The sequence below is a fragment of the Lithobates pipiens genome, unplaced genomic scaffold, assembly GCF_037356315.1.
Source record: "Lithobates pipiens isolate NorthernLeopardFrog02 unplaced genomic scaffold, aLitPip1_a1.2 Scaffold_30, whole genome shotgun sequence".
Classification (NCBI taxonomy): domain Eukaryota; kingdom Metazoa; phylum Chordata; class Amphibia; order Anura; family Ranidae; genus Lithobates; species Lithobates pipiens.
Genome location: NW_027507791.1, coordinates 175,213,543 through 175,237,960, shown reverse-complemented (window position 1 = coordinate 175,237,960; position 24,418 = coordinate 175,213,543). Strand labels below are relative to the sequence as shown.

Here is a 24,418-nt window from a genome sequence, read left to right as displayed (position 1 = left end):
CAGCCAAGCGGAGGTAACCGGTAAGCCAAAAAGTTAAGGCCGCCCTGCAAAGGATTATGGCCGCTACATAAGTCTGCAATAATTGATTGCTACTCCATTATTGCCAGAGTTACAGGGCTACCCAGCCACCGGTGCCTGCCAGAGCCTCCAATTTATTATATGCTCTATTTATGACTTGATAGTTATATATGTGGATGCATGGGTGGTATCTAGACATTTATTTGCTATAGACAACATTGTCTTTTTAGATGGTGGAAGGTGGAGGTGTTGTTTATTTAATTTGTTCCATTGGTTACCATATAATTAAACTTTTTCAATTTCAGATTTTGTCTCTCTATATATTGTGGTACTATTTCCCTGTGGCTCAATTGTGTGGTACTTGAATTGTACCCTTCTTCCTGGTACAGTTCTGTTTTTTTTCATATGCTGGCCTTTGCCACTGAGCCCCACTCCTATTTTGGAGTTAGTGGAGTATCAAGTGGTACTGTTTCTGTACCTCTCATATATTTTTGGCTCCCAACAATTTTAATATTTTTTTTTTGCTACAGCACACAGCCTGAGATTGACAGCCTCAGCTCTCTTCTTGTGAGCTGTGTGAAGGGGGGTATGTCCCTTCCCTCCAATCATCTCTTGGAGCTCTCGTCACTGAGCTCTGCAGTGTGTAATTTCAGGTCTATGCCCACTTTTTTTCTGACAGCTCAGACAAGCAGTATAAATTCTTGCCTTTCAAGGCCTGTAGAGAAGAGAAGACTGCAGATAAACAGGTACAAATTGTAGGATGATTTGTTTCATCTGAGGCCGGTCACTTCACTGGGTATATGGAACAGTTTACAACCAGGCGGCCTTGTGATCACATGGGAAGCTGTCTTAAAACATTCAGCTGTTTTCCACTTACGCACTACATATAATTTTCTTAGATACACTTTTCCCACATAACTAAATCTGATTTTTTTATTTATTTTTTTGCAGAGCCTTGTATTGTTTCCAGCAGCAGTCTGGATAAAAACCACATTGAGCTTATCTTGCCAAAAGATGCCCTTATGACACATGAGCACGGTGCAGAAATAAGAGTAAAATGTAAAAGAAAATTTAAGCGCCGAGGACATTTATCGGCTTTCTGTCACGACGGAGTGATGAAGTATCAGAGATGTTTTTCTGGAAGTAAGTAGTGCGTCTTTTATACTTTAGGCCAGGCTCAAACTTATGTCGGAATGCATGCAAAGCCCGATCCCTTGGCAATTTGTCTCCCAGTTTTCTCAAACCCACTCATACGTCTACTAATCGCTGACTTGGCTTCATTTCAAGGGTAATTATAGATGTGGCTCTTCTGACTGCTTGTGGTGTTCCCATGTACTGCTGAGACAAGATATATGCTCCACTACAAGTGGTAAGATTTTTATAATTGTAATACTTGTAATGTATATGTTATCACATATGGAGCATATGGAGCATATTCCGTACAGTACATGGGAAGAACAATTTGTAGGCTTAGAGACAGATTTTGTAAGCATTTGAGTGAGATTAAATCTACCAATGTTGCCCGTCATTTTAATTCAACACATGGAGGTGATTTGTCCTTGGTACAGGTACAAATTATTGAAAATGTGAAAACAACACAGAGGGGAAGGGACACTTTTCACCTCCTTTGTAAAAGGGGAGGTATTCTGGATTTTTAAACTCCAAACTAGGATACCAAATGGGTTAAACTTCAAGTGGGACGTTATACACTTTTATGAATAGGATTGTTGCAGTTTGTTTGCTTTTCCCACTCAAATGTTTTAATTTACCATTTTTCTACCACACTAACACTGGTTGTTACCATATTGATTAGTAGACATGTGCACACTGAAATATTTTGTATCGGAATTTCGATTTGTCCGAAAAATAAATGTATTTAGTTACTCCCAAAATTCGTTTTTATTTAATATGTTTCCTTAAAAAATGCATTTATCCGAAAATCCGAAATAATTAAGGTCGAATCTGTCATTGAAGGCTTATGGTGTCTGTGGAATGTTCTACGAAGATTCGACGGAGCAGCTAAATTGCAATTGTACATTTCCGGTCGAATGTTCTGCCTACAAGCTATAGTAGAATTCTAATGTTGTATGACACTAGTAATAATTATATTTATTCATTATTATTACTAGTCAACCAGCATTATAATTCTTCTATAGCTTATGGGCGGAGCATTTAACCATAAATGTCCACTCACGGCGACTGCTTCGTTGAATCTTCATGTTGAATCTTTTCTCTCTATGTCGAATAATCTTAGACTAATAGAGTTAGGTTAGGCATATTCGACCTTTTTTGCTATTGTCTCTATAATTTCAAATTTTTTCTCTCTATGTTGAATCTTTTCTCTCTGTTGAATCTTTTCTCTCTGTGTTGAATCTTTTCTTCCTATGTTGAATCTTTTCTTCCTATGTCAAATATTTTCTCTTTGTGGAATAATCTTGGACTAATAGGTTATTAGGCACATTCGAGGTCACAGGTTCGATGGACACAGATCACTATTGTCAGCGTCATGTCGAATCTCCTATCTATATCGAACTCACTGAACTGCAATTTATAACATTTGTTTCATATGTTTCTTCTGGATTTTTGGTTGATAGTCTATCTCTATCATTTAACCACTACAATACAGGGCACTTTCACCCCCTTCCTTCCCAGCCCAATTTTCAGCTTTCATCGCTCTAGCGCTTTCAGTGACAATTGCGTGGTCATGCTACACTGTACCCAAATAAAATTTTTATCATTTTGTTCGCACAAATAGAACTTTATTTTGGTGGTATTTATTCACGACTCCATTTTTTTTTTTTTGCGATATAAGCGCAAAAAAGCGGAAATTTGGAAAAAAAACAATATTTTCTTTTTTCTATTTTAAAAGAAATCCAATAAAATCAAATTTTGTCATAAATTTAAGCCAAAATGTATTCTGCTACATGTTTTTGGTAAAAAAAATTCCGTTAAGTGTATAATAATTGGTTTGTGTGATCACGGACATATGTACGCAAATGATCATGTACATATGTGTGCAGGTGATCACGTACATATGTGTGCAGATAATCATTGGGACATGTGATTTTAGTGGGACATATGTGGGGGACATGTTTTTATTATTAGGGACATGTGTTTTTATTATTTGGGGACATGTATGTTTTGGGGGAATGTGTGGGGACATTGTGTTTATATGTGTGGTGTGTTTACTGTGTGGTGATTTGTGTGTACACTAGACTGGTGATCAGTGAGTAAAAAGCTGTAAAAAACAGCTCATACTCACTGATCATCAGCCGGCTGCAGCGATCTGCTCTCCTCTCCTCAGCGATGACTTCTGTGTGAGGAGAGGAGGAGCCGATTGCCTAGCAACCGGCTGTTTGTTTACATCACATGACGGCCGTGATTGGACACGGCCGTCATGTGATCAGGAGGGCCAATCACAGAGCCCTCCTGCCGATCTGAGATGCGCCGTGTCTGGGTGACAAGGGCGCATCGGGATCGCGCCGCTGCGCGGGCACGCGCGCGCGATCCCGCTCCTCCTGATGGACGTTCCTGAACGTCCTATCAGGAGTAGACGGCTCCCACCCGGCTGTATATGTGCATTGGCCGGGTGGGAAGTGGTTAAAATACACATATGAAAAAAATTATAGACTGATCACTTCACTTCATTCTAAGTGGGCAAACTTACAAAATCTACAGGGGATCAAATATTTATTTCTTGATCATACACAGGAGCTTCATTACATAGTGGGTTATATAGGCACCTCTGGTGATTGGACACTGGTTGACCCCAATTAAGGAGAATTCCTCCCCTATATAACCCCTCCCATCTGGGAGGCACCTCAGTTTTTTCGCCAGTGTCTATGGTGATGGTCACGTAAAACTTTAGCTCTATGCAGGTCTCTGCAAGGGCCTAAGGGCTACAACAAACCGGATCCATACCTTGGGCCGATATTTGACTCCCAAGATGGTATGGTACCCGGGCCTCGTCAGCCGAAGAAGCGAGGTTTTGCCTGTAAGTCCTCTCCATTGGAAGACTGGGCTCTGGGAAAACCAGACTTGGTGTACTGTTTATACAGAGCGCACGAAAGTTTGTGGCAGAGCTTTCTACATGGCCCAGGTGGGAGGTTCTTCCAAGAAGGAGCCCCAGATAAACCTGAAGGTTGGCTAACAATACCCGCCGTGATGGGTGAAGGCTGGAATTTGTCTGGTTCAGCAATTCCTGCGGCGAGGACAGGTAAGGGAAGCTATCCTGTATATTTAATTATATGAATGGATTTCTTCATTGTGAGTAGTTGTATGTCTTACCTGGTTTCCACCACTAGAGGGAGTAAGAGCAGCCTGATGCATACTTACATGCCTTTCAATACACACGCTCAGTGAAGCCTGGTTCTCCAGCTGACTCACGTCTCCATTACAGTCCCTGCCACATCAAGGTAAACAGAGGTCCCACGTAGTTTGGGGGTCCCACGCAGCCCCGTTTGGGGTTCTCCTTCCCCCCCCTGTATCCCGCAGTCCTCGTGCACACGCGCGGGCGTGTGCACATGCACCGGGCGCGTTCCCGGCCTAATGGAGGAGGGGGGAGTGTGGTTGTGAGCCATGCACGTTGGTGTGCACAGCGCTGTAATGCACAGGCGCCAGGCGGCAGTTTGTAAAAAGTCCAGAGCGTCAGGGGGCTGTAAGTGGAGACACAGGAGCTGTGGGCAGTAAGCATCCGTGGAATTGGATCCAGGCAAACCTAGACAATTACTCAGCATCAGGTTGTGCAGTTTAAGCATATATATTATTGTGAGACTTTAAGCACAACAGTGATTGCACTTGTACTAGTACCTCTGCTTTATAGCTTAGGACTATGTCTCCTCGTATGAGGGTTTCAGGGGGAGGTAGCAAAGGCACTGGTAAATCACCAGGGGTTCTAAAAGAGTGCCTGTAAATTACCATCCCCCCCTGCAAGACTGGAGCCAGCCTCTCAAGACGAGTCAGTGCACCTGTCAGGTTTGCAGCCTCTCCTAATGTGTCAGCCCCGGTTTATGTCACTGAGGTACTCCCTTAGGGCTACATTGGAGGGTTTTGAAGAGAAAATAATGAATTTTATTTCTGCTTCCCTGAAATATAGCAAGAAAAGGGGTAGATCCCCTCCCTCTGCTGAAATTCCTCTCTCAGATGATTTTTCTGGAAATGAGGAGAGATCCCTATCTTAGGATGGGGATCATGAGCAGTCGGATGAATCAGAGGAAGAGGAGATAGTCCCCTCCTCCCAGGCACTCAGAAAACAGGTGCAGTATTATACTGAATTGGTGCGTACCACATTCAGAATGCCTGCTGCTGAAGTCGCTACATCCTCTGTTTCTTCCCTGGGAGTCAGGAAAGCCCCACAGACTGCCTATTCCTTTCCAATCCATCCCTTAATGGATGAATTGTTGTATAAGGATTGGGGACATCCCAATAAACTGTTTGCTCCTCCTAAAAAGGTTTTCTTTGCATTATCCTCTGGAGGAAGGTTTCACCAAGAAGTGGGGGGTCCCATCTGTTGATGCGGCTGTTTCTTGCGTGAATGAAACCTGACTTGTCCTTTGGATATTGTGCAGGTATTTAAAGGATCCAACTGATAAGAAGCTGGAAACCTTATTAAAAAGCCTCCTTTTCCATGACTGGCGCTGTGGTGCAACCTACAGTCGCAGCCGTGGGGTTGTGTCAGTTCCTCAAGGAACAGGTTAAGCAGATGCTTGGGATCCTTCCCAGTGAGGAAGTAGAAAAACATGCAGAACTGCCTCATATTCTGTGCTTTATGATTGATGCGATTTTGGATTCTGTCCAACAAGCATCACGTTTGTCCCTCATGTTGGTACACATGCGAAGGGCCCTATGGCTAAAGAATTGGGCAGCTGAGCCGTCATGCAAGAAGCATTTGATTGGGTTCCAGTTTAAAGGGGAACGTTTGTTTGGAGAAGAATTGGATAAATTCGTCCAAAATATTTCAGGGGGTAAAATCTACTCTCCTTCCAATCAAAAAGAGCCAACGTCCGTCATTCAGGCGTGCTCTCTCTCCCCAAGCATCAAGCTCTAAGCAGTGGCAACGGCCTTCTCAGCCCTCCTCTACTAGAAAGGCTCAAGGCAGAGCCCAGGGGCAGGAAAAGACTTGGGGGCGAAAGCCTGCCAAGCAAAGCCCAAGAACTTCCTTGTGAAGGGGCGCCCCCGCTCGGCAGAGTGGGGGGAAGGCTCCCGCAGTTTGCAGGAGCCTGGCGGAAAGAGATCCAGGACAAGTGGGTGATCTCTTCAGTATCTCTGGGTTACAAGCTAGAGTTTCAGGAGATTCCACCTTCTCGTTTCCTAAGGTCAAGGATCCCCAGGGATCCAGTAAAGCAAAAACCGCTATTTCTGGCCTTAGATCAGTTACTATCCCAGAGTGTGATAGTAGAAGTGAACCCGAAAGATCAGGGTTCGGGGTTTTACTCAAATCTCTTCACCGTTCCAAAACCAAATGGAAGTGTCAGACCTATCCTGGATCTGAAGGATCTGAACCGGTTTTTACACATCCGGTCCTTCCGAATGCAGTCAATCCGCACTGTGGTCTCCTCCCTGCAAGGGGGAGAATTCATGGCATCAATAGATATCAAGGATGCATATCTCCATGTGCCAATTTTTTCCGCACACCAAAAATTTCTAAGGTTCGTGGTAGAGCGGCGCCATTTTCAATTTGTGGCCTTGCCGTTCGGGCTTGCTACAGCCCCTCGAGTCTTCACAAAGATTCTGAACCCTCTCTTAGCAATCTTAAGAGCTCAGGGCATAGCCATCATGGCTTATCTAGACGACTTGCTTCTCATGGAGAAAACTGCAGCGTTCCTAAGTCACAGCGTCACCAAAACGCTAGAACACCTAGAACGCCTAGGTTGGATCATAAACCTAGAAAAGTCATCCCTACAACCGACTACCAGGTTGGAATACCTAGGTATGATCATCGACACCGCTCAGGGCAGGGTGTTTTCTTCCAAGGCTAAAGGCCTTGGCCATTGGGGATCTGGTGCGCCTGATTCTGGGCAGAAGATCTTCCTCCATTCGGTTGTGCATGAGACTGTTAGGGAAGATGGTCGCCTCTTTCGAGGCTGTCCCATTCGCCCATTTCCACTCAAGGCCTCTGCAAGGATGCATCCTTGCGGCTTGGAACAGGAAGCCCCAATCTCTGGATCTTCCTATGCGTCTATCCCCAGGGACACGCAAGAGTCTTGTCTGGTGGTTACAAACCAAGAATTTGCTGAAAGGCAAAACTTTTCTTCCTCTCCCATGGAAGATTATCACAACAGATGCCAGCCTGACAGGCTGGGGAGCTGTATTGGAGGAAACGTGCTCGCAGGGGAAATGGTCTGCGACCGAGAAACTACTGCCCACAAATATCTTGGAGATCCGGGCAGTTTACATGGCGCTCATAGAGTGGTCTTACAGACTGCGAGGTTTCCCGGTTCGGGTTCAGTCCGACAATGCCACAGCAGTGGCTTATATCAATCACCAGGGCGGTACCAGAAGTCTGGTGGCCCAAAAAGAGGTGAATCGCATACTTGTCTGGGCAGAAAAGCATGTTCCATGTCTTTCTGCAGTCTTCATCCCAGGAGTGGAAAATTGGCAGGCGGATTTTCTCAGCCGCCAGCAGTTGTGCCCAGGAGAATGGGCTCTGCACCCCGATGTGTTTCAGAACATATGTCACAAGTGGGGTACTCCGGACGTAGATCTGTTTGTATCCAGGTTCAACAGGAAGCTGGACAAGTTTGTATCAAGGACAAGAGATGCACTTGCTCAGGGGTCAGATGCTCTGACAGTTCCCTGGGATCAGTACAATCTGATCTATGCCTTCCCCCCGAGCCCGCTTCTGTCGCGGTTCCTGGGAAGAGTCAAGAGGGAGACAAAGTCGGTCCTTTTGGTGGCCTCGGCTTGGCCTAGGCGACCATGGTACGCGGAAATCATGAAGTTGGCAGTAGGCAGGCCATGGACCCTCCCTCTCCGGCCAGATCTGCTCTCACAGGGTCCAATCTACCATCCTGCTTTACGCAGTCTGAATTTGACGGTTTGGCTGCTGAGACCCACATTCTGAGAGACCGTGGCCTTTCGGGGCCTGTCCTTTCTACTCTGGTCAATGCCAGAAAGCCGGCCTCCTGGCTTATTTATTACAAGATCTGGAGGACATATGTTTCCTGGTGTGAACTCAGGAAATGGCATCCTAGAAAGTATGTCATTAACAGAATCTTGGCCTTTCTCCAGTCAGGCCTAGAAATGAATTTGGCCATAAGCACTATCAAGGTGCAGATTTCAGCCCTGTCGGTATTTTTTCAAAAGCCGCTTGCATCACATTCCCTGGTACGGGCTTTTATCCAGGGGGCCATGCGGACAAAACCGCAAGTTAAACCTCCGGTATGCCCATGGGATCTGAATTTGGTTCTCTCGGCCTTACAGGGGCAACCATTTGAACCTTTGCATCTGGCTTCTTTAGTTCTCCTGACTAAAAAGCTGGTCTTCTTCGTAGCCATATCCACGGCTAGAAGAGTATCAGAGTTGGCAGCTCTTTCCAGTAAGGAGCCGTATTTAATTATCCATAAGGACCGGGTGGTCATGCGTCCCAACAGGTCCTTTCTACCTAAGGTGGTTTCGGGTTTCCATTTGAATCAGGATGTAATCCTACCATCCTTTTTTCCGGACCCTCAGTCCACAGAAGAAGAATCTTTACACACTTTGGATGTGGTTAGAGCAATCAGTGTTTATCTTCAGGCAACTGTTCAGATAAGGAAAACTGATTGTTTATTTATTCTGCCGGAAGGCCCTAGAAAGGGCCAGGCGGCGTCAAAATCCACTCTCTCAAGGTGGATCAGACAAGTTATTTCTCAGGCCTATGGTTTAAAGGGGAAGATTCCTCCTTTTCGGGTAAAGGCGCACTCTACTAGGGCTGTTAGTGCTTCTTGGGCAGTGCATCACCAGGCCTCCCTGGCTCAGATCTGTAAGGCTGCGACTTGGTCATCAGTCCACACATTCACCAGATTCTATCAGGTGGATGTCAGAGGGCAAGAGGATATCGCCTTCGGGCGCAGTGTACTGCAGGCTGCAGTTTAGGTCCTCAGGTCCCTGGCGGTCTATATTTATAATCTGTGTCTCCCTCCCCTCAATCTGAGCATTGCTATGGGACATCCCACTATGTAATGAAGCTCCTGTGTCCCGTGATGTATGATCAAGAAAATGGGATTTTTATATACAGCTTACCTGTAAAAACCTTTTCTTGAGAGTACATCACGGGACACAGGGCTCACGCCCCTCTTGGGTTTTACGTGGTTTCTTATTGCTTTGCTACAAAACTGAGTTGCCTCCCAGATGGGAGGGGTTATATAGGGGAGGAATTCTCCTTAATTGGGGTCAACCAGTGTCCAATCACCAGAAGTGCCTATATAACCCACTATGTAATGAAGCATCTGTGTCCCGTGATGTACTCTCAAGAAAAGGATTTTACAGGTAAGCTGTATATAAAAATCCCATTTTTCCCCACTGTACATGCATTTTTTATATTATCAATTTTTATTAAGATTTAACATAACAAATAAAAAGGAGACAATTAAACACTCATATCCATTATTAATCTACACATGATGGCTTTGTTTACATATACTTCTCAATGTATTTATTATTATTTTTTTTTTTTTTTACAAACTACATAATAACAATGAAATAAAATAACAAAACATAAACAAACAACCAACCACTCTGTACACTGAGCTGTATATGACATGTTCCTGACCACTGCACTCTGTACACTGCACTGTATATGACATGCTACTGACCACTGCACTCTGTACACTGCACTGTATATGAAATGCTCCTGACCACTGCACTCTGTACACTGCACTGTATATGAAATGCTCCTGACCACTGCACTCTGTACACTGCACTGTATATGACATGCTACTGACCACTGCACTCTGTACACTGCACTGTGTATGAAATGCTCCTGACCACTGCACTCTGTACACTGCACTGTATATGACATGCTACTGACCACTGCACTCTGTACACTGCACTGTATATGACATGCTCCCAGCTGGAAAGGGGAAAGAAGCTGCGAGGGAGCCCAGGCAAGGTGAGTATAAGGGGATTGGCGGTTTTCTTGCTCTGCATTTATATGGTGACAGTGTCTCTTCAAATCTGATATTCTTATCTCGCCACGCAAAATCCAGACTGAGGAAGGGAGGGCCAGTAATGTCAGCCAATCCATGTCATAAAAAAAAAAAATGCTGTCAGTCTAACACTGGCTGCTTGCAGATAGAAGAGGGCAGTTGGCCTTTAATTGACAAAGGACAGTAACAATTCAGCAGCAGCATCCTTCCATACCTTTATCTCTATGATTAATGAAAGGGGAACTGCACTCTGCTCACATCATTTGTAATAAAAACATCTTTCCCTTTCTGAAGCTTCCCTCCCACCACTTTGCATGTCATTTTCTATATACTGCGATTCCGTAGTTGCCAAATATCCTGCAGAATTCTCCCTCCACTGAGTCTAGCGGTGGCCATTTTAACTGTGGGCAGCTGAAGCTGCTGCCTGTTCACTTCCTGGATTTACACAGACACACCTCCAGCTCTGCAGCTCTCATTGGCCCTCTTATGACTCCCCCCCCCACCCCCCTTCCTGGCAAACTCTCACGAGAGAGCGCTGTGCATGATGTGATAAGCCTAGGCTAATGACCAAACAAGAAACAGAAAGTGGGATGTATAAGGGATTTACTGGCAGAAAAAAAAAAAAGTTTTACTATCAAAAACAAGAAGATTTAATAGATGGAAAATTTAAAAAATACAGAATATCCACTTTTAAGATTTTTTTTTTTTTTAGGTACACGTCACCTAGACCAAGAACAAATGGATGACAACTTCTTAGAACTGGACGATAAACATGACGGCGAATCATTGTACGGGGAAGGCGAAACTGTCCAGTTTATATGTAAGGCCGGATACTTTAATAGGACTTCATTGACCGCAGCATGCCATAAACCAGTAGAAACTAAAAGAGTATCCGCTGAGCCAACACTGGCTTATCCAACCTGCATAAGTGAGTGGGAATTTCTAATGCAGTACTTTTTTTTTTCCACAGTATATTGAGGTTATTTATAAAAAAAAAAAAAAGAAAAAAATAAAAAATAAAAAAAATGGTGGAAAAATCTCACAAGCATTAGAAAGTTTTACTGTATTTTACTCTAACATGATTATTTGGTATGATTCTCAAGTCCATCTGGTGGCCATAATATGGTATTTTCCTGAAATACCTCAATCTTAAGAAAAAAAAAAAAATATATCACATTATGGTCACTAGATGGAGCTGACGATCATAGGAAATAATCATATTAGATAAGCAACAGGGAAAAAAAAGTTTGTTAACTACTTAAGCCCCGGACCAATTTGCAGCCAATCTGCGCTGCTTTAACTGACAATTGCGCAGCGATCATGTGACGTGGCTCCCAAACAAAATTGGCATCCTTTTTTTTCCCCCACAAATAGAGCTTTCTTTTCGTGGTATTTGATCACCTCTGCTGTTTTTATTTTTTTTTGCGCTATAAACAAAAATAGAGCGACAATTTTGAAAAAAAATTCTATATTTTTAACTTTTTGCTATAATAAATATCCCCCAAAAATATATTAAAAAAATGTTTTTCCTCAGTTTAGGCCGATATGTATTCTACATATTTTTGGTAAAAAAAAATGCAATTAGCGATTATTGATTGGTTTGCACAAAGTTAGAGCGTTTACAAAATAGGGGATAGTTTTATAGCATTTTTATTAATATATTTTTTTTTTACTAGTAATGGCAGCGATCAGCGATTTTTATTGTGACTGCGACATTATGCCGGACACATCGGACATTTTTGACACATTTTTGGGACCATTGTCATTTATACAGCAATCAGTGCTATTTAAATGCACTGCTTCCTGTGTAAATTACACTGGCAGCGAAGGAGTTAACCACTAGGGGGCAGTGTAGGGGTTATGTGTGTCGTCATGTGTTTGTTTTTATTGTAGGGGGCGTGGCCTGGCATGTGATGTCACTGATCATCCTTCCCTAAAAAAAGGGAAGAGACGATCGGTGACAGCCACACAGGAAAGCACGGGGTCCCGCGGCCACTGTCACAGAGCTCAGGACCGGGTTGGGAGCGCGCCGCCGGCTTAAAAAAAAAATAGGAAAAAAGGCGGGACTTTAGATGAAGCACGCAGTCAGTAGTGAGGGTTCAAGGAATTTATTATATTTATTATAAAACATGATGAAAAATTCCATACAAATAGGTAGTGATGGACGAACTTCCGACGGGACGTTTCGCGAACGCGAAATGCGAACGGACCCAAACGTTCGCGAAACCGAACGTTCGCCGCGGGCCCCATTGACTTCAATGGGAGGCGAACTTTGCAAACCTTCATGTCGAATTTGCGGCCACGTGGTAATTATTAGGGGTTAAAACGTAGTCCCACCATCTGGACAATGACATAGTACATGTATGAGGTGAATTTGGGATCGATAACTACAAGCATTTTTATTTTATTTGGGAAATTGTTCTAACAATTCAGGACTATGGAGCTAATGAAGGCAATGGAGGAGAGGGAAGGTCAGGGACCAGGGTAGGCAAAGAAGAGGGTGCAGGAGATGATCACCAGCAGCGTGACATACCGGAATGACACATGCACCGTGATAGAGGCATCTGACAGCAGCACCGTAATACAGAGCACTGACAGCAGCACCGTGACATACAGCGCTGACAGCAGCACCGTGACATACAGCGCTGACAGCAGCACCGTGACATACAGCGCTGACAGCAGCACCGTGACATACAGCGCTGACAGCAGCACCGTGACATACAGCGCTGACAGCAGCACCGTGACATACAGCGCTGACAGCAGCACCGTGACATACAGCGCTGACAGCAGCACCGTGACATACAGCGCTGACAGCAGCACCGTGACATACAGCGCTGACAGCAGCACCGTGACATACAGCGCTGACAGCAGCACCGTGACATACAGCGCTGACAGCAGCACCGTGACATACAGCGCTGACAGCAGCACCGTGACATACAGCACTGACAGCAGCACCGTAAGCAGCCCCAGGAGGAAGTCAGCACAGCACAGGGATGGTGTGATCCCCTCATAATAAGAACCCCCAGGAGGAAGTCAGCACAGCACAGGGATAGTGTGATCCCTTCATAATAAGAACCCCCAGGAGGAAGTCAGCACAGCACAGGGATATCATAAGCAGCCCCAGTAGAAATATGACACCGCTCAACCTCTTCAAAGAGGAGGGTAGGGGCATATAGTACGGTGTGCTTTTTTGGGTCAAGGAAGTGAGCCAAATGAATTAAGAAGGTCTGTGTGCTTGATTAAAAAAATAGTTTATAGACATATACATGGTCTACTGGTCACATGTGTTGAATTCCTCCGAGATCCATGCCTCATTCATTTTTAGAAATGTGAGGTAGTTAACACTGTGGTGAGCTAGGCGAGTACGCTTATCGGTCACAATCCCCCCTGCTGCGCTGAACGTCCTTTCGGACAGGACACTGGATGAGGGGCAAGCCAACAGTTCGATTGCAAATTGGGCAAGCTCTGGCCAGAGGTCAAGCCTGCCCACCCAGTAGTCTAGGGGTTCATCACTCCTCAGAGCGTCCACATCGGCCGTTAACCCAATGTAGTCGGACACCTGACGGTCTAGGCGTTCCCTGATGCTGGATCCGGATGACACCTGTCGATGGGTCGGCTGAAAGAATGACCTCATATCCGAAGTCACCAACACATCTTCAAACCGGCCTCTTCTTGCAGGCGCTGTTGGATTGGTACCCGCAAATCCTTCTCTGGGAGTGGGAATTGCTCCTCTGCCAGCGCACGCAAAAGCAGAATGCAGCATTTCTCGAAGCAAGGCCTGGAAGTGCTGCATTCTGACAGCCCTCTGCGACGGCGGTAACATTTCCGCCATTTTGTGTTTGTACCGGGGGTCTAAGTACGTTGCCACCCAGTACTGGTCCTTGACCCTCATGCTTTTTATACGGGGGTCCCTATTAAAACACTGGAGCATGAAGGCCCCCATTTGCACTAAAGTGGAAGCGGTGTGGTGGCCTGGCTCCTGCTCATCATCCAGGATAATGTCGTCCTCTTCATTCTCCTCTCCCCATCCTCGCACAACAGGGATCCCAGAAAGGTTTAAAGCATGCTCTTCTTGCTCCTGCTCATCCGCCCCGGCACCATCCTCCTCTGACTCCTCATCAGACTCCTGTTGTTGACTTGTCTCAGATAGAGTAGCCCCCCCTGGGAATTCATCCAGCATTGCGACTTCCTCATCTTCCCGCTCCTGCTCCTCCACAGCCTGATCAATGACACGACGCAATGCACGCTCCAGAAAGAAGGCATAAGGTACCATGTCACTGATGGCGCCATGGCTGCGACTGACCAGTTTGGTGATCTCCTCAAATGGCCGCAGAAGTCTGCATGTGTCGCGCATGAGCAGCCACTGGCGCGGTGAAAAAAAACCCAGCTCCCCAGAACCGTTTCTTTCGCAGAGTTCATACAGGTAGACGTTAACTGCACGTTTCTGCTGGAGCAGCCTATCAAGCATATAGAAGGTTGAGTTCCATCGCGTCGGGCAATCGCAAATAAGACGTCTGACCGGCAGATGGTGTCGCCGCTGAATGTCAGCAAGGTGAGCCATGGCCGTGTAAGATCTTCTGAAATGGGCTGAGATTTTCCTTGCCTGCCGCAAGATGTCCTGGACCCCAGGGTATTTGACAAGGAATCGCTGCACGACCAAGTTTAAGACGTGTGCCATGCACGGCACGTGCGTGATTTTGCCCTGTTTCAATGCGCTAAGCAGATTGGCACCGTTGTCACACACCACTTTACCAACTGTCAAATTGAGCGGTGTTAGCCACTCATCTGCCTGTGAACGCAAAGCTGAAAGGAGTGCCGGGCCAGTGTGGCTCTTTCCTTCCAGGCACAACAGACGCAGCACGGCATGGCAACGTCTCACCTGGCATGTGGAATAGGTTCTGGGGAGCTTGGGCGGTGCAGTGGAAGAGACGCTAGCAGCGGAAAAGGAGGAGGCAGCTGAGGAGGAGAGGGAGGAGGATGGAGTAGGAGGAGGAGAAGAAGAGTCAGGCCTGCATGCAATCCGTGGCGGTAAAACCAAATCTACACGGGTGCCACGGGTTACATGCTTGACGGCCGTCAGAAGGTTCACCCAGTGGGCAGTAAAACTGATATACCTTCCCTGCCCGTGTTTGCTAGACCACGTGTCTGTGGTCAGATGTATCTTGGCACCGACACTGTGTGCCAGAGATACATTCACTTGCCGCTGAACATGGCCATATAGCTCTGGGATGCCCTTCTCTGAGAAATACTTCCTTCCTGGGACCTTCCATTGTGGTGTTCCAATGGCCACAAATTTGCGAAAGGCCTCCGAGTCCACCAGTTTATATGGCAGTAGTTGGCGGGCTATGAGTTCTGACAAGCCAGCCGCCAACCGTTGGGCAAGAGGGTTATCCGGCGTCATCATTTTTTTACGCTCAAACATTAGGCCCACGGAAGCCTGCCTTTTTGCAGAAAAATGTGAGCTTGGCGTGATGGAAGGTGGAGTGGAGGACAATTGTGAGGAGAGAGGAGAAGGAGAAGTAGAAGACGAGGCTGGACGGTGAGAGCCTGCAGTGTGGCTTTGTGTGTTCCGTTGCTCCCACTGGGCTCGGTGATGGCTGCTCATGTGCCTTCTTAAGGCGGTCGTCCCTAGGTGAGTATTGGGCTTACCGCGACTAACGCGTTGACTGCAAAGATTGCAGATGGCAACGCTATTGTCAGCAGCGGACACGTTAAAAAAAGCCCACACTGCGGAGCCATGTGCCGGTGTCCTGGGAGCGCCAGATGTGACCGTACATGGTCGATGACTCGCTCCTGATACATTTGCAGTCTGCTTTGTCCCTGCTGTGCAATGTAAGTCATTGCTGCTTCTCCTCCCTATCTGCTGGTCCATATCTCCCTCTGAACTCCCCTCCTCTTCCTCTCTTGTGGGCACCCACGTGACATCACTAGACACGTCATCATCAACGTCACCTTCCCCACCGCTATAAGTAGAGATCTCGGAGTAGGCAGCAACACCGGGGACCAACCTCCTCCTTGGGCTGATCTGGGTACTGGCGTCAGACTGCTGAGTAGCGCTTGTTGCTACCTCCTCTTCCTGATCCAATACCAAGAGTGGCTGCGCATCAGAAATGTCCTCTTGATATGGATCGGAAAATAATTCCAGTGACTCAAGCGGAAGGTATGTGGTGGTGGTGGTGGTGGTCGTGTTGTTGGTGGTAGTGTCTTTGGGGGTGCACATAGCAGAGAGTGAAGAAGAGGGTGCAGATCGAGAGGATGAGGAGGGTGCAGAAGAGTAAGGCTGAGCGAGCCACTCAACCAAGTCTGGTGCATCCTTTAAAGTAATTGAACGCACCTTCTGCAACTTCCCACTTTGGCTCAAGCCTGTTGCTCCTGCCCTACCCCTACCACCCCTGCGGAAGGGCCTGCCTCTTCCTCTGCCTGTCATTTTTTAAATGACCCTGTGACAAAACTCTTAGTCCCTATACCGATGAAGGACTGCTGCAGTATAGGGCAGCGGTCAGCAGTGGTGCACGTCAACCCTATCTATTGTGGACCGATAGCGGTCCTTACAGAACAGCAGACTGTACCGCACTCAAGCCTATGTACCGTAGCACCCTATACCAAGTTACCAGTCCTTATAAGAACTTTTGTGGACCAAGCAGGTTGTGTATTAGTGTTTAGCAGACTGTACGTCAGTCCCTATACCGCTGAAGGACTGCTGCAGTATAGGGCAGCGGTCAGCAGTGGTGCACGTCAACCCTATCTATTGTGGACCGATAGCGGTCCTTACAGAACAGCAGACTGTACCGCACTCAAGCCTATGTACCGTAGCACCCTATACCAAGTTACCAGTCCTTATAAGAACTTTTGTGGACCAAGCAGGTTGTGTATTAGTGTTTAGCAGACTGTACGTCAGTCCCTATACCGCTGAAGGACTGCTGCAGTATAGGGCAGCGGTCAGCAGTGGTGCACGTCAACCCTATCTATTGTGGACCGATAGCGGTCCTTACAGAACAGCAGACTGTACCGCACTCAAGCCTATGTACCGTAGCACCCTATACCAAGTTACCAGTCCTTATAAGAACTTTTGTGGAACAAGCAGGTTGTGTGTTAGTGATTAGCAGACTGTACGTCAGTCCCTATACCGCTGAAGGACTGCTGCAGTATAGGTGAGCGGTCAGCAGTGGTGCACGTCAACCCTATCTATTGTGGACCGATAGCGGTCCTTACAGAACAGCAGACTGTACCGCACTCAAGCCTATGTACCGTAGCACCCTATACCAAGTTACCAGTCCTTATAAGAACTTTTGTGGACCAAGCAGGTTGTGTATTAGTGTTTAGCAGACTGTACGTCAGTCCCTATACCGCTGAAGGACTGCTGCAGTATAGGGCAGCGGTCAGCAGTGGTGCACGTCAACCCTATCTATTGTGGACCGATAGCGGTCCTTACAGAACAGCAGACTGTACCGCACTCAAGCCTATGTACCGTAGCACCCTATACCAAGTTACCAGTCCTTATAAGAACTTTTGTGGAACAAGCAGGTTGTGTGTTAGTGATTAGCAGACTGTACGTCAGTCCCTATACCGCTGAAGGACTGCTGCAGTATAGGTGAGCGGTCAGCAGTGGTGCACGTCAACCCTATCTATTGTGGACCTATAGCGGTCCTTACAGAACAGCAGACTGTACCGCACTCAAGCCTATGTACCGTAGCACCCTATACCAAGTTACCAGTCCTTATAAGAACTTTTGTGGACCAAGCAGGTTGTGTATTAGTGTTTAGCAGACTGTACGTCAGTCCCTATACCGCTGAAGGACTGCTGCAGTATAGGGCAGCGGTCAGCAGTGGTGCACGTCAACCCTATCTATTGTGGACCGATAGCGGTCCTTACAGAACAGCAGACTGTACCGCACTCAAGCCTATGTACCGTAGCACCCTATACCAAGTTACCAGTCCTTATAAGAACTTTTGTGGAACAAGCAGGTTGTGTGTTAGTGATTAGCAGACTGTACGTCAGTCCCTATACCGCTGAAGGACTGCTGCAGTATAGGTGAGCGGTCAGCAGTGGTGCACGTCAACCCTATCTATTGTGGACCTATAGCGGTCCTTACAGAACAGCAGACTGTACCGCACTCAAGCCTATGTACCGTAGCACCCTATACCAAGTTACCAGTCCTTATAAGAACTTTTGTGGACCAAGCAGGTTGTGTATTAGTGTTTAGCAGACTGTACGTCAGTCCCTATACCGCTGAAGGACTGCTGCAGTATAGGGCAGCGGTCAGCAGTGGTGCACGTCAACCCTATCTATTGTGGACCGATAGCGGTCCTTACAGAACAGCAGACTGTACCGCACTCAAGCCTATGTACCGTAGCACCCTATACCAAGTTACCAGTCCTTATAAGAACTTTTGTGGAACAAGCAGGTTGTGTGTTAGTGATTAGCAGACTGTACGTCAGTCCCTATACCGCTGAAGGACTGCTGCAGTATAGGGCAGCGGTCAGCAGTGGTGCACGTCAACCCTATCTATTGTGGACCGATAGCGGTCCTTACAGAACAGCAGACTGTACCGCACTCAAGCCTATGTACCGTAGCACCCTATACCAAGTTACCAGTCCTTATAAGAACTTTTGTGGAACAAGTGAGTTGTGAATGTTTAGCAGACTGCAGCAGAAGGGCAGCAGTCAAGTATAATATCCTTTCTATATTTGGAAGAAAGAATATTATACATGTACAAGCCTATTACTGTACCACTGATACCAGTCCTGAAAAGAACCTTTGTGGAACTAATAATAACAGCAAGTCTTTAAAATTACCCTCACTGCCTGACAACACTGCTTCCTTCCTGTCCCTATACAAATTGGCAAAAAAAGAGAACGATTAGTGGTTACTGGAACAGCTCTTTTGTGGACCTTGATAGTAACAGCTAATGATGATGATGATGATGATGATGATGAAAGACTAATCTGGCTGTCCCTGTAGCATACACCGTCCTTTCCCTTTCTCTAAACTAACAAAAGACACTCAGGCTGCTGCAAGAATCAGCAGCACAGCAAACCTATCAACACCTAACACCTATACCAGTCCTGAAAAGAACTTTTGTGTACCAAATAGCTAGTGGTTTATCTCTCCCTACTCCACACAGGAACCTGTCCCTATCGTAACAGAAGAAAGAATGTAAAATGGCCACCGGATCGGGTGTATTTATAGGTTAGGGGGAATGTACAAGTGTCCATGTGCTGTCATGTCTCAATTGGCTGTCCTGTATCACATGATAAACGTGTCACCAAAGGTTAAAGTTCTTGTATACATTAAACACGTAAGTCCGCCGCGGCGAACGACGGAAAAAGGCGTTCGAACGTGCGGACCGCGAATGTCAGAAATTCGCCGCGAAACGACCGCCGGGCGAAACGTTCGTCCATCACTACAAATAGGTACATGGGTCACAAAAATTCATGTATATTACATATATTTATATTATATCAGTATTCCACAATGCATATACAAAGGCTCATAGTTCATCTATTCGATTGTTAACCACTTAAGCCCCGGGCCATTTTGCAGGAAAAAGACCAGAGCACTTTTTTGCGATCCGGCGCTGCGTCGCTTTAACTGACGATTGCGCGGTCGTGCGCCGTGGCTCCCAAACAAAATTGATGTCCTTCCCCCCCCCCCACAAATAGGGCTTTCTTTTGGTGGTATTTGATCACCCCTGCGTTTTTGTTTTTTTTTGCGCTATAAACAAAAAAAAAAAACGGCAATTTTGAAAAAAACTATTTTTTTGTTAACGTTTTGTTATAATAAATATGCCCCAAAAATATATAAAAAAAACATTTTTTTCCCTCAGTTTAGGCCGATACGTATTCTTCTACATATTCTTGGTAAAAAAATCGGAAGAGGTGTTTAGTGATTGGTTTGCGCAAAAGTTATAGTGTTTACAAAGTAGGGGATAGTTTTATAGCGTTTTTATTAATATTTTTTTTTACTAGTAATGGGATCGATCAGCGTTTTTTTTTATCGTGACTGCGACATTATGACGGACACATCAGACATTTTTGACACATTTTTGGGACCATTGTCATTTATACAGCGATCAGTGCTATACAAATACACCGATTCCTGTGTAAATGGCAATGGCAGTGAAGGGGTTAACCACTAGGTGGCAGTGTAAGGGTTAAGTGTGTCCTAGGGGCGTGTTTCTAACCGTGGGGGGGGGGCGTGGCTGTGTGTGACACGTTACTGATCTCTGCTCCCGATCCCAGGTAGCAGAGATCAGTGACAATGTCACTAGGCAGAATGGGGAGATGCTTGTTTACATTAGCGTCTCCCCGTTCTTCCTCCCCGTGAGACGATCGCGGGTATCCCTGCGGCGATCGGCACAATGGCAGCGGTGGGCAAATGGGCATACCTGTACGTCCCCTTTAATTGGCAGGGCTAGCGGGCATGTGTGCACCGTGTGTACAGCGTAACCGTGTCCGCAGGACTCGTTGTCCGCCGCTCTCCCGGCGATCGCGTCACGGAGCCGCAGAATGGGGATATGCCTATGTAAACAAGGCATTTCCCCGTTCTGCCTAGTGACATGACAGAGATCGCTGCTCCCTGTCATCGGGGAGCAGTGATCGCTGTCATGTGAGTGGTAGCCCCTCCCCCCCACAGTTAGAATCACTCCCTAGGACACACTTAACGCCTTGATCGCCCCCTAGCGGTTAACCCCTTCCCTGCCAGTGTCATCTCTCTGGGGACACTGATGTAAGGGAAGGCTCTCTGAGGACACTGATTTAAGGGAGAGGCTCTCTGGGGACCCTGATGTAAGGGGGGGCTCTCTGGGGGCCCTGATGTAAGGGGGGGCTCTCTGGGGGCCCTTATGTAAGGGGGGCTCTCTGGGGACCCTGATGTAAGGGGGTCTCTCTGAGGACCTTGATTTAAGGGAGAGGCTCTCTGGGGACCCTGATGTAAGGGAAGGCTCTCTGGGGACCCTGATGTAAGGGAAGGCTCTCTGGGGACCCTGATGTAAGGGAAGGCTCTCCGAGGACCCTGATGTAAAGAGGAGAATTCCTGGGAACCCTGATGTAATGGGGGGCTCTCTGGGGACCCTGATGTAATGGGGGGCTCTCTGGGGTCCCTGATGCAAGGGGAAGGCTCTCTGGGGACCCAGATGTAAGAGGAAGGCTCTCTGGGGATCCTGATGTAATAAGGGGGGCTCTGGGGACCCTGATGTAAGGGGGAGGCTCTCTGATGTAAGGGGGAGGCTCTCTGGGGAACCTAATGTAAGGGGGTGCTTTCTGGGGATGCTGATGTAATATGGGGGGCTCTGGGGACCCTGATGTAAGGGGGAGGCTCTCTGGGGAACGTGATGTAAGAGGCGTTTTCTGGGCATGCTGATGTAAGGCGGTATCTGAGGCTCTCTGGGGACCCTGATGTAATGATAATATATAATGAAATAATAAAAAAAATAGAATGAAATAATAAAAAAAATATATATATATATATATATATATATATATATATATATATATATATATATATATATATATATATATACATATATATATATATACATACATATACACATATACACAAACATACATATATTATATACATGTGTATGCCAGCCCAAGGGTATGACTTTCTTTAATTTGCTACTATGGGAACTTGAGACCCCTGAACAGGGACCCATTCCCAATATGGTGGGCTGGGGCCAGGCCTGGTCGGTCCTGGCTTGGCCCGGCTCCCCCTTTCCCTGGATTTTGTCACACTTTACTTCCAACTTAAATGGCTTTTATTTGCTTAGATACACCCTGCAGTTACTTGTTTATATGAATGCAAATGGCTGAAATCTATGTGGTGTCTTGGAATGTTAGGGGGCTTAGCTCCCCGCTTAAAAGCATGATGATTTCCACGTGCTTGAAAAAGTTTCACCCAGCTATTTTGTGTTTCCAAGAAACACATTTGACTCCGGAAACTCAAAGATGTTTGCAGTACTCTTGGGCGGGGAAGGTATACCATTCCACACACACCTCCTTTTCTAGGGGGGTGAGTGTGTTAGTGCACAATGCCATTGATTTTCAGGAGTTTGACACATGCATAGATTCTGAGGGACGGTATATTTTCCTACACTGTCGTATTGGGTTGTTACACTGTATCTTGGCATGCATATATATTCCTCCCCCGTTTACAGTGGGGGTGCTCCGGACTCTGCTGACCTATTTGGCGGGGTGGCCGGACCTCCCGGTGTTGATAGTTGGTGATTTTAATTGCTGGCAGAGCCCCTCGATGGACAGGCACCCTAGTTTGGGGGGGCCTGCCTCGTGGAGGGAGTCTCCATTGCTGAAGTTCTTTAACGAGGTGGGGTGGATAGACATGTGGAGACACAGAAACCCTTTGGAGAGGAAGTTTTCCTGTTTCTCCAAAACGCATGGCACACTCTCTAGGATTGACCTAGCAGTGGGCAACACTGCCATGATCCCCTCCATCTCGGAGATGATATATAAACCATGCAGCGTATCTGACCACTCCCACTTGGTGCTTAGCTTGATTGTGGCTCTCCGCTGTCGGGGTTGCCGAGGGCACCCTGGAAATTTAATGCCTTCTGGTTGAAACTATTTCTGTTGCCTACTGAGCTGGAGGGGAGCATGCAGGAATTCTTGGAGAGGCGGGAGTTTGCAGACTCCCCCTTGACTCAATGGGAGGTCTTTAAAGCTTACGTAAGGGGGCTATTAATCGCAGAAATTACAAAGGTTAAAAGACAGTCTGTGGGGCAGCGGGATGCTCTGGAGAGAATGGTACAGGACCTGGAGGAGCGATATGTTCGGGACCCCAATGACGCTGCCAAGGAGGCATGGCAGTCGGCTCAGTCCGCTTATGAGCGACTGCTGTCCTCCACAGCAGAGAGGAAAAGGTTCTTTTCAAAGGTAACATTCTTTGAGGAGGGGGAAGTTACGGGTCTCCTGTTAACTAAAATAGCTAACTCACAGCAAAGATCCCCTGTTATTGGGGCAATTAGAACACCGGAGGGACGAATAGTGAGCTCCCCTGACAAGATTTTGCAGGAACTGGCAGGGTTTTACGAGAGACTATACCTACCAACCGGGAAGTATACCATAGAGGAACTTATGGGGTACCTACAGGGCATTAACTTTCCGCAATTTACTGAGGAGCACAGACAGGTACTGGATGCCCCACTTACAGTGGAGGAGTTGCAGACAGCATTAGCGGAGTTCCCTAACTGTAAGGCCCCTGGATCGGACGGACTTCCTATAGAAATATACAAACATTACGCAGGAATCCTTCTTCCTAGGCTGCTAGAGGTATTTGTGGCGGCTAAGGAACGGGGAACCTTGCCCCCCTCGATGTCCACGGCAAATATTGTTCTTATTTTAAAACCAGGGAAAGATTCTCTCGATCCGTGATCGTACAGGCCCATCTCCTTGTTGCAGAGTGATGTTAAGCTGTTGTCTAAAGTCCTTGCACTTAGACTAAATAAGGTCATTGCAACTATAATACACCCGGACCAAGCTGGGTTTATGCCGAATAAATCCACGGCGGTAAACCTCCGGAGATTATATCTGAATATTCAGTCTCAGGCGGATAACATGGGACAGAGGGCCTTGCTCTCATTGGATGCTATGAAGGCTTTCGATAGCATCGAATGGGAATATTTATGGGGGGTTCTTCGAAGGTTTGGGTTTGGGGAGACATATGTTTCCTGGGTCCGACTGCTCTACTGTCACCCACAGGCAGCAATTAGGGAGGCGGGGAGAGTATCTCATACCTTCGCGTTGGGCTGGGGCACGAGGCAGGGATGCCCGCTGTCTCCTCTGCTCTTCGCTCTGGCTATTGAGCCTTTGGCCATTGCAATTAGAGACCACCCGGATATTACCGGCTTCCGATATGGAGACGTGCATGAGAAACTGATGCTCTATGCGGATGACACTATGATTCTGCTGGGTGACGTTACAGGTTCCCTCCGAGTGGCCATGTCAACCATATCGGAATTCGGGGTGTATTCCCGGCTCCGGATTACCAGGACAAAGTCCTCCCTGATGCTTCTGAAGGAAAATGGTGAGCCACCCGCTGATAGCTCCATACCCTTGGTTACATCCTTTAAGTATTTGGGAGTCCAGGTCTCACCCATGGTGCGGGATTATGGGGTGTTGAACATCTCCCCACTGCTGCAGAAATTTAGAGACTGGATTAGGACGTGGAACTCACTCTGCCTGTCGGTAGCGGGCAGGGTGAACTTGATTAAGATGATACTGATGCCCCAGCTACTATATGTACTCCACAACTCTCCGTTA

The 24,418-nt window shown here is 46.8% G+C and overlaps 1 protein-coding gene across 1 annotated transcript in view; it reads left to right on the top strand.

The window, feature by feature from the left end:
- The window catches only part of LOC143942248 (coagulation factor XIII B chain-like), an 80,312-nt gene that overhangs the window by 3,842 nt on the left and 52,052 nt on the right, over window positions 1-24,418 (top strand). The window contains 2 exon segments of the mRNA XM_077463494.1: window positions 970-1,161; window positions 10,855-11,070. Of these exon segments, the coding sequence (XP_077319620.1) occupies window positions 970-1,161; window positions 10,855-11,070 (408 nt within the window).